At 26.5% G+C, this 11,713-nt stretch overlaps 1 protein-coding gene across 2 annotated transcripts in view; it reads left to right on the top strand.

Annotated features, from left to right (window-relative positions):
- Nucleotides 1–465: 465 nt before the first annotated feature.
- Nucleotides 466–11,713, top strand: part of LOC135923224 (intermediate filament protein A-like) — a 49,056-nt gene continuing 37,808 nt past the window's right edge. Inside the window, exons 1-5 of one of the 2 annotated variants that reach the window (XM_065457866.1) lie at nt 466–584; nt 2,035–2,202; nt 8,167–8,283; nt 9,977–10,101; nt 10,687–10,767. In XM_065457866.1, the coding sequence (XP_065313938.1) occupies nt 2,137–2,202; nt 8,167–8,283; nt 9,977–10,101; nt 10,687–10,767 (389 nt within the window). In that variant the 5' untranslated portion in view covers nt 466–584; nt 2,035–2,136. Of the gene's footprint in view, nt 678–2,034; nt 2,203–8,166; nt 8,284–9,976; nt 10,102–10,686; nt 10,768–11,713 lie in introns of both variants that reach the window. The other variant, XM_065457865.1, reaches the window with a different exon arrangement.

Genomic DNA, 11,713 nt, shown 5'->3' with positions numbered 1-11,713 from the left:
ATTTATAGGTTAAATACTCTATACATGATGGAATACGATTCTGAGACTTTCAGAATTAAAAAATATGCTATAATTTTTTTTTAAAAAATTGCAAAAACCCAAATTTTCTAAATCCTTACGTAAATTAATTTTTTTATTTATTTATAATAAATATTGAATTCATATATATAAGTAAAATTTGTTTTCCCTATCATATCTTAATAATAACTTTTAATGTTATTTATACTAAATCTGTTTAATAATTTTTATAAATGTATAATAAACTATGATAAGTTTATTACAATGTATTTTTTAAATAAAGAAAAGAAAATTAAAGCCAGAACAAAAGGAAATAAACTACGTTATAAAGATTTGTAATTAAAATAATTGTTTTCACAAATTTGAACTCAAATCTATAGTTTAGTTAATAACATTTATACATTACATGATCATTAATTTCATTTCAATTAATTTTTATTATAGCTTCCAAACACATTGAAAAAAATGAATTTTGCGAAATTGAAGAAAATCTAAATTTCTTAAATCTCGATGAAAATAACTCTATAATAAAAATTATTAATGGACACCATGGGACCGACTCAGAAGTACAGGATGAGAAATTTAAAAAATTGCAAAAGGCTTTAGCAAATATACAGAAAAAAACGTTCACTAAATGGTGTAATTCTTATCTAGAAAAAGTTAAATATAAATAATATCTAAATCTGATCCTAGGTAAGATCGGGGAAGGTTAATTCACCTTTTGTTGAAATTTCAAATAATTTAATAAAATTAATCTGGGCAAATAAATATATTCTAAATCCTCGAAGTTTAGAGTATTTGAAAGAGTTAATATATATTTTATAAAAACAATTTTTTTTTAAAATTTAATTGGAAAAAGGCATTTTATTTGGATTAACGTTCCCGTACTCTGGGTATTTTGGTGCAAAAATAGGTTCTAGTTGGTCCACTAAAGAAATGAGGGTCTAAATATAACATTATTTTTTTTGATGTTGTTAAATACTAGAGACTAAGAGTATATAATTTATTGATATTATAATATGCAATAATTAAGTAAATAAAATTAAAATCAGACATTTTTATGAATTTTTGTAAATAAATCATTTAAAGTATATATGAAAATTTTAAGATGGACAAATCTACATTTAAAATAAGATATAAATATAAAGCATACCTATCAACCACAACCCGCTAATTTTATAAAATGGCATTAAAATGACAATGTGTTTTATGATTCTCAAAAATTGTCCGACTAAAAAATAGAGTTTATATTTTCTTAAAATCTATTATTGGGATTTTGGCTTTATTGTAAATCTAAATGATAAAGTTTGAAATTATATTTATTAACTTTATTATGTTAAAGTACCATTTCCTCAGTAGAAATTAAAATGTTTTTAAAATCTTTTTAAGAGAATGATGTATGACTTAATTATCTATATTTTCCACTCTTATACAATAATATAAGATATGAATATAAAATAATTAAAGCATACCTAGGACTAACCACAACCCGCTAATTTTATAAAATGTCATTTAAAATCATAATGTGTTTTATGATTCTCAAAAATTGTTAGACTAAAAAATCGTTTATAAATCTATTATTGGGATTTTGGCTTTATTTGTAATTCTAAACGATTAAGTTTTCAATTATATTTTGTTAATTTTATAGTTAAAGTACAATATTAAAATGTTATAATTTTTTAAAATTGATATATGGCATAATTATCTATAATAGATTATTTCCACTCCTATACAATAATAGATTTGATTATAAAGGAGTGGACTGACATTCCCCTGTACCCAATATGTCCTGTTGTTAAAATAAAATATAGGCTTATGTTAAGTTGTCATTTAATTAATAAATTTATCTAAACTTTTCAAATGAATATTATTAAAATAATCAATAAGGAAATGTTATGTTCAAATATAGTTAGATAATGTATAATAGTATAAAAAAATTAAATTAAAAATCTTCCAAGAACAAAAAAATTTATTCTGATTTATTAACTATAACGGTATAATATATATTTATTAAAGAGAAATCAATCGATCGATGAACTATACTCAGACATAGGAAATGGGATCATATTATGGCATTTGCTAGAGATTTTATCTGGTGAATCTTTAGGCAAACCTAACATGGCTAAACATAGAGTACAAAAGTTGGAAAATGTTAACGTGTGCTTAACGTTCCTAAACGCTAAAGTTTTATATATTATTAGTTTATTTTATTTTTTATTCGCGTCTAAAAATATTTTTACATTTTTCACATAGTCTCTATAGTTCAGTAATATTTCCTTTAGTCAAATAACTGCTTAAAATTTGGTGAACAGAGAGGGTTAGAGGAATTAATCCACTATTCGTTTTTTTCGATTAGTTACCTCTTTGCCATCACTCTTTCTCAAATAATCTTTCGTAATTCACTAAATATTTCTGATTGGAATAAAACCAAGAGTACATGCAGGTTATACTTTTTAGTGGATTTCGATGAATGGCCAGCGGATTGAACCTTTCGTGAGTTAACAAAACCTCAGCTCACCTTTTATAGCTATTATTTCTTAATTAAGCCTAATAACAAATATATTATGTTTGACTTAACAACTTCCTAAAATATACTGTATGATTTAATTACACTAAGAGCTTAATAAGGTCAAATACGAATTTTTCCTATAGCTTGGACGCATTTATTTATTTATTCATTCATTATATTAGCCCACATAGTTTTTGTTTCCTAAGCCTAATAACAAGTATATCTTATTTAAAATCGAGTTTTGATAATGCATTTTACTAAACATTTAATGTATATTATTATTATATTTATTATTTGCATTATAACTTATCTATTATTACTCGAATATAATAAAACATAGTATAAAATTGACAATTTAAGCTACATCATTAATTCCCATAAATTTCCTTTAGCCCGGTTATTCCCAAGAAAAAGTTACCGTAATAAAATTTCCCCAAAATTTTTAGACCCTACATGTGATGCATTATTTGTTCTAAAAAGTACATAAGTTCTATTTATTTCTAATTTCAAAGGTCAAAAAATGTCTCTATTACCAAGCCTCCAAAAGAAAAAAGATCTTTCAGAAAAAGAACACAAAATCTGTGATGTATTGCAACAATAGTACAGCATTATTTTCAGCAATGAATCAAGATTTATTTTGGAATATTCACACATAAAATCTTTAGTTATATAAAAGAAACTTTTAATTCGAATTGTCTTAAAAGATCTGTTAAATTCTTAGCAAATTTTAAGGTATGGGGTTGTAACAGGTAAAAAGTAATTACAAATTTATTAGAGAATCAGCAGATTTTATTAGATCATCCGAAATATCCTTACCAGGGAATTTATTCACAAATCCTGAATGAATGAATGCAGCTATTCATGGTTATTTATAGGAAAAACTAGGATTTAACCAAGGAATTTATTTGAGAAAAGTTGTATGTGTTGTCGAATAAATTATATATGTTATTAGGCTTAGGAAGCAAATACTATTAAAGAGCTACGAGTAATATTTTAGATGAATGTATCCAAGCTATTCATGATTTTTTAAGAAAAAAGATTTAACTTTTTTAAATGATTTAAAAAATATTTAAAAAATTGGGAATTTTTGGGAATATCCCTTTTCCTTTTAATAAATTCCCAGAAATATTCCTAAGAATTTCCAGAAACATGCCCGGGTTTAACAACCCTAATTACATGCAATATTTTTTCGCAGGTATTTTTTTAAACAGTCGTCTTATCCATACATATTAGAATTCCAATTATATTATTTCATTAATGCTTAAATGCTTATATCATTTCTTTTCTCTTAGTTGTCACTAAATGTTTACCCGTTTTGCATCTAGAATTGTTTGCTTGAGAATTTTTGGACAATTTTATAATGTGGCGAACCGTTTCTCTATTTTATTTTTTCTGATTTTTGATTTGTAGGAATGAGTATTATGCTCATAATCCATTCAGAATAAATAAATTTTTATATGTATTAATAATAATATGGGATAGCATAAAATAATTCTTACTAGCCGAATTCAAAGGCGTTAAAATTATTGAATTTTTTTAATAAAATGGCACCCTTGTGAATCGCTAAATTAATTTTAGAGTTGAATTTTAATGTAATATTAATACAATTTACAATTTTATAGCGTGTCTAATTTCTTTATTCATATATATGATATAAATCTTAAATTGAATAATCTTTTTACCATAATATATATTAGATTTTTGACTTGACTTGCACAAGTTATTTTTGGCGAACTGTTTGACTTTGGCCTTTGGGAGCATATTATATATGCCCTAATGAGATATGTATATGGAATCTATAGGGATTCAGAACTCGATTATAAATCATTTACTGAGGACGATTTTTTGATTTGAATGGAAATGTATTCAAGCATATAATGTTGTTAAACGGCTCGATTTGAGCCGATTTTTAAAAATGGCAAACTCAATATTTCATCCAGAAAAATATTACACAAGTCTGAAGACTTTGCTTGTAGATGACATGCTAATATGGTGTAAAAATTGAAAAGATATTGATACAAAATTACTTTATTTTAAATTTATTTATTATAAAATATAACTAACTCACTATTAACCTAATAAATTCTATATATATACTTTTCAAAAGTAAATAACAATCAATGTAACTATTAGATTAATATTATATTAAGTGAAAGAAATAATATAACAAGTCCGTAGGTTAATATAATTTAAAATAAATTTCGAATGTATTATCATTCCCCCCTTTTGTTCTTTCTTCAATCTTTCTGTGTTCCTCGCAGTCGTCGTGGAACTCACTTCCAATCCTTTGTTGCTTTTGTACGTTCTCCTATCTCTTCTATCCTAGATCCCGTTCTGTTTAAATCTTTATCATTAATTCGTCGTTTAGTATAGAATAATTTGTCGAATATCTAATAAGAATAATGGAATTGGAATATAGAATTTATTAGTAGAATATTGAATTGAAAAGGAATTAAGAATAAGAATGATAAAATTGGAATAATAGAATAATATTCAAAAGAATAATTGATATGTGATTCGCGTTTTAGTTTGGCGTTTAAATTTATTTTTATATTTTGCGTTTTAGTTTGGCGTTTAAATTTATTTTTATATTTTGCATTTTAGTTTGGCGTTTAAATTTATTTTTATATTTTGCGTTTTAGTTTGGCGCTTAAATTGATTTTTATATTTTGCCTTTTATTTATTTTTATATTTATCTTTATATTTTAGTTTGGCGTTTGAATATATTTTTTAGTGTATTTTTACAAGTGTTTTATGTGCTGAGATCTTATACATGTCTCATCTATGGACATGATAAAATCTTTAAACCTCTCGGGTTTTTTTGATGCTCGAACCGGTCTTGGCAATATTCAAATAAGACTCAGTGTTGAATTACTGACAACATCCTTTCCCATGAAGAAATCCTCCTGAACGTGATCATTAATATTGGTCGTGTCATATGATTTTTTTTATTTGATCCAGATGCCGTCTTATGATGCGGTTACCTGTGTCGACTTCGTATAAAAGGTCGCTATGCTTTCGTTTGATAGTACCTTTATCCCATTTGTTTTCGCCAAATACTTTGAACCATACTTTATCCCCTGAGTTTATGATCCTATTCGGAGAAATAATGGTCTTAGTTTTAATATCGTCATTAGTAATAGACGTAGGCTTCAATAGATCCCACTTGGTTTTAGTCTCGTAGTTGAACATTAATTTGGTGGGTGATATGCCCGTAGTCGTATTAGGTGTGTTTCTGTAATTGAACAAAAACTTCTCTAGCGCTATATCAGCATCTGTGTTCTTGTCCTCCATATTGGGGTTCATACTCATTTTGAATGTCCTAACCATCCTCCACCTGTCCATTTAATTGTTGGTGGTAAGCTGATGATAGTACATGCTTTATACCGTGATCATAACAAAATTTTTTAGATAATTTGCTGGTAAAATTAGTGCCGTTGTATGTAACGATGGTTTCTGGTATCCCAAACAAGTTTATTGTTTTCATGAGCTCTTTTAATGTTCTCTCGGTGGTTATAGATTTCATCGAGGTGATGATGGGATATTTACTGTATGTATCCACTATTACTAGCCAATATCTTAGAAAAATGCACCTGCTTAATCTATATGTAATCTTTCGAAGTGGTTTAAGTGATGTTGTATGGTTTTCGGGTTATCTGACCACATATTGCATAATTCACAGTTTTTTACCTTTAAATCTATTTCTGCATTTATGCCAGGCCACCATAAATAATTCTTTGCCAGTGCTTTAGTTTTTCCTGCTCCCAAGTATCCGGCATGTATGCAGTATAATTTTTCTAATATTATTAGGAATCACTATTTTTTCCGCCTTGTAGAGACAATTTTTTACTATACTTAGTTCATTTTCTATTTTTTATAAGTCGTGTTCTTTATTGAATCGCCTTTCCTCACATCATTTATAACCTGCGATAGTTTTTTGTCATGCATGGTTCCCGCTGCTATTTCTTCGAAGTTCATCGGTACATCCCATAAATTGTTTTTATCCAATTCTTCTAGCTCGTGTATTGTTTCCTCAATGTCTTTCAAGGGTAGTCGTGATAGGCAATCAGGTACTATATTGTGTTTACCTTTATTTATTTTTTATTTTGAGAAGCCAGTATGTTTATTTTATATGTTTTTTAGATAGGATCTGCAGACTGATTTATTAGATTTTTAGTTTTTTTACGAAGTTAATTTAGATTTAATATTTTACATCTTTCTTTTAATTTATTATTTGGTTCCTAACTATAAGTAGTGTCGGATAAAACCATTGCCATCATGCCAATATGGTGTAATAGTTAAAAAGATGTTGATATAAAATTATTTTATTTTATTTTAAATTTATTTATTATAAAATATAACTAACTCACTATTAACCTAATAAATTCTATATATACTTTTCAAAAGTAAATAACAATCAATGTAACTATTAGATTAATATTATATTAAGTGAAAGAAATAATATAACAAGTCAGTAGGTTAATATAATTTTAAAAAAATTTCGAATGTATTAACATGACACAAATGTCTAGAAATCTATTAGCGAAATCTCGAACCTTAGGCAATATTTTTTTTGGCTATAATATTGAGTTAGCCGTTTTTAAAAATGGGCTCTAAACAAGCCGTATAATAGCACTACCAGCATATCGTGTACTTTAATGTATTTTTTGATATTATATAAAAAATTTATATAATAATGAACATAAATTAAGATTAATTCAAAAGCTCTTTGGAATAAAATTTACAGCGTAAAACTCTATACTAGAGATCCGCAAATGGCAATTTTTTCGATCCAATCCCACTAGACTCAGAGGAAAAGCATTTACCAGATCTACCCAATCCAATAAATTTTCTAACAAATATTACATAACCGAATCGACCCAACCCAAAGATGATCCGGAAATCAATTTAAAAAAGTTTACTCTAAAAATTTTTTTTTGTACATTATAAGGAATAATATTAAAATGAACAAAATAAATTAACATATAATATATAATCTATTGATATCACTACTGATTAAAATTCAATCCGAAATAAAAATAATTATAAAACTCAACTCCATCTAACACACAGGTTGAGTGGGTGAGCTGGGTTTTCAAATTGGGCCGGGTTTTGCAGATCACTACGGTATATACATGCTGGAATACATTCCGGTCAAATCAGATAATTCAAATTTAAAAAATCGCATTTAAAAAATAATTTATATCTAGAGATTGGATTCCAAATCTCGTTATAAATTATATACCTGCAATTTTCGTAATCTGGCTATAATTGTTACTATAGTATAATCATTATACGTGTAGTAATCTTACAATATTATTTGAAATTTATTGGGTAACAATTCTACACATACTGGGATACATTTTCGACGAAATATTGAGCGCGTTTTTATTTTACTAGGAATGTATTCCAGTAAATGTAGAATAGCTATCCTATAGATTTTTTATTTTGGCATTATTTATATAATGATAATACCCGGATTTAATATATTACACCTATTTACTAAGACAATGCACGTATATTGACTAATTTCCATATTGACTGTAAAATATTTAAAATATAAATTATATATATATATATATATATATATATACAAATTAAAGTTTCAAATATGCCATCAAATTACATAATGTTGTTAGGTTCATCTGGAGAATATAGGTTCCGAAGATATTGTAGATGGCAACGAACGACTTATATTAGGCCTCATTTGGACCATCATCCTTCGTTATCAAATAGATGACATTTCTATCGATTTAGTTTGTTCACATAGCTCTGATTTTATTATATTTTGTATATTTAATTGTTTTTAATAGGACAATATTTAAAATTAAGATAATATCCTATACTAGTATATAATTTATTTTATAATTTTATTTTAGGGTTATTTAATTTTTAAGTTAATTTAATCATTTTTTAAAAATAAAATATCATAGTGAGGCATCATTTCATTTTAATTGAGAAACTTTAAATAGGATCCGAGCCGATTTTCGCCGTTTGATCGAATCCGAAATCGTTATCATATTAAACGCAATTTTTTTTTGCTATTTTAGAAATTAAATTATTTACTTTTCATTTTGTTGGGTTAATGACTTTTTTTTATATTTATAAGGTTAGGTCAATTGAAATTCCCTATATCTCCACAATTCTGACTCGCCACTGGCCAGATATTTTCTTCATGTAATTATCTACTATTTTCATCTATGTTTATGCTGGATCTTCGCTTTACTCCCCCCCCCTTCCATTTCTTCCAATCATCCTATGATTTTCGTTCAATATGTTCAAATCATCAATTTATTTCTACCCATGACACTCCTAGTGACTCTTTTTAGTTGCTTTATATAGCGTTATCATTGGTCATGTCTGACTATTATTAACCACAACCTCCCACAGAGCATAGGTAAAATCTTATCAGATAGACGCGTATTTTATATTTTTTAATCGATTACAATTCTTGTAATCTATTCCACACACATTTTATAATACTTGTCTCTCGACCCTCAAGAACCACAAGTAATAAAGTTTCCAATGTCCTCAAAGCAAATAATTTTTTAAATTTATCTATTTTTATACAAATTATCAATATCATCTTGAACCTGGGAACAAATGTCGTGTATGCTAGGGGTGAACTTTCTTTTTCGCTACTATATATTTTATCAACCAATTTTCACTAGCTGATGAATTTTGATAGAGTTGCTACAACAACTTTCTCAAGTAAGCAGTAAGGTCACATGTCTGTTTTTTCCATATTTTCTTATATTTCATTCATTTTCAAACTTCGCACATACCATTCTTCCATCAATTTTTATGTTTCAATTCCGTATAACTTTTTTATAATCAGTTCAATATCATTGGCATATGAAAGTCCTTCACGCATCTATTTAATTAAATTACCAATTCCTTTACCCCTCATTCATAGTTAATTCGCGGCGAATTATATAAAATACGCTGTCTTTTTGTGAATTTTTATATACTTCACCGCACATTCGCGCTAACTGGGAGTGTAGAGTTACTAATAGGTTATCGTGCCTTTTCAAAACCTTCACTATCGTTGTCAATTATCATTATAACAGTTTGTTCCTTCCTATACATCACGATCATTATTAGTACCCATTTTGCCTAATTTAAAATAAAAATTAGCCATTTTTCTTTTCCAATAATAATTCCTGGTTAAATGTTGAAATATAAAAAACTTTTAAAAAAGTTAGAAGTGGATGAGATACAATATAATGGGCCCGCAATATAATTCATTAGGTAGATTGTGGCTCTATATAAGCCAAATTTTTAATTTTGCTTAACTATACTCTATAATTCCTGATATTTTTTAATTTTACAATAATATTATTTAATTAGATAATAATATTTTAATATTAAAAATTCGAAAGCCTTATATTGTGAGTATATGAAAGAAATATATTTTGTTTAAAATAAATTTTTACAAATAAAATAAAGACTCAGGAAGAAAGACAAAAATTATACAAAAATGAACCAAAATCAAAAAAATACTCCGATATATTAGATGCCAAAGTAACATCCAAAAATGCACTCTTAATTTGGTGTAAAAGAAGAACGAAAGGGTAAAAACATATTTAAGTGAATATTATTAACAACTGTAAAAAATATATTCATAACATCTATAAAGTAACGTCATTAGTACTAGCGTTACATTTTTGTAAATACCTATTTTTAAATAGAATAAAACTTATAATGAAAATGTGACTACTTTAATTTACGTGTAAAGTCTGATAAAATAATGACTCTTAAGCTAACTTTAGTGAGATAGTTTAAAAAGGTTTATGGCTCTAATTTAAGTCATTTGATAAACATAAAGGCAATTTATAGTTGCTCAGGTTCCTAGTTCTCTTGAAAACTGAATCACTAATGCCTAGAAAATAATTATATAAATAATAAATAAAATTTTGATTTGTTCTACGATCACTTTCCTTTTTCTTATGATTTTGTTTAATAAATTAGTGAGATGAGAATTAAACATATCCAATATAAAATTTAATTTATGAATAAATTTAGATTCTGGTACCATATTTCGAAATAATTTTTAAATAATAAAATTAATATAATAAAATATGGATTTATTGTTGTCTATATGTGTTTTGAATTAATGAATAAAGCTATATTTTAAATATTCAAATAAAATTTTTTAGATATCATAATGTGGATATTCAAAATTTTTCATCCAGTTGGAAAGATGGACTTGGATTTTTAGCAATAATACATTCCTATAGGTAATATTAAATATATATTTATACTCGTTGGCCTTGAAACCACCATAGTGATTTACACATCTATCTTTACCCCCTATTAACTACATAAGAATTAAGAATTGTTATTAGTCTTCGATTAGGCACTTGATCCTCACCTTAGAGATCTGCTAAAGTAGGCCCGGCCCGGCCTAAACGGGCTTCAGGCCGGGTTCGGGCCTATTTTTTAAAAAAGAAATCGGGTTCGGGCTGGGCCGGGTCGGGCTTTGGAATTTTTTTTAATATATCTAAATTTATAAATTTTATGTTGAATTTTTAATGTAAAATAAAAATATTTGATTTTATTTATATAAACTAGACGCCATATAACATATATCATTTATTTTGAGTAATTATAAAAATTAATTTCTATATTTAAATAAATTCGGACCAGGCCGGCAAAACTTTAAAAAAAATAAAATTAAGCCCGATGCAGATCACTACATCACCTTCTTTAATGTAGTGTTTCATGATTTATTTCATAGAGTTTTGAGAACTACTAATATTCCCACTTCTCTTGAATCCTCCGGCCTCAGGCATGATTATCAACCTAGACTTGATATATTGGCTTCATCCTAGAATTGCACCTAAATAAATTCTTTTACAAACTTGCTAATTTCTTCCACTCGAAAAGTTACAAAAATAAAAAAAGTTTAAATCTCAGAAACAGTTGGTTGTATCCTAAGCACTTCAATTTCTTATAACTATAAGACAAAGATTGGGGTGAATTACCACCTCTCCTCTTATAAATTTTTATTCAAGGTAAAGACCATTTAAATCTATATTTCAAATAGTATCTCAATTCATTTGGCATTTAATTTAATTTAATGTCATTTGTTCCTTTTTTTTTTAAAAAATATTCTTTTTATGTCTTTTTTCCTATATATAACTATAATATATTTTTAATGTATAATGCTAAAATTTTCAAATT

The sequence above is a fragment of the Gordionus sp. m RMFG-2023 genome, chromosome 2 (genome assembly GCF_954871325.1).
Source record: "Gordionus sp. m RMFG-2023 chromosome 2, tfGorSpeb1-WG-v2, whole genome shotgun sequence".
Lineage (NCBI taxonomy): Eukaryota > Metazoa > Nematomorpha > Gordioida > Chordodea > Parachordodidae > Gordionus > Gordionus sp. m RMFG-2023.
The sequence above is the reverse complement of the archived record's forward strand: the minus strand, read 5'-3'. Positions and strand labels throughout refer to the sequence as shown.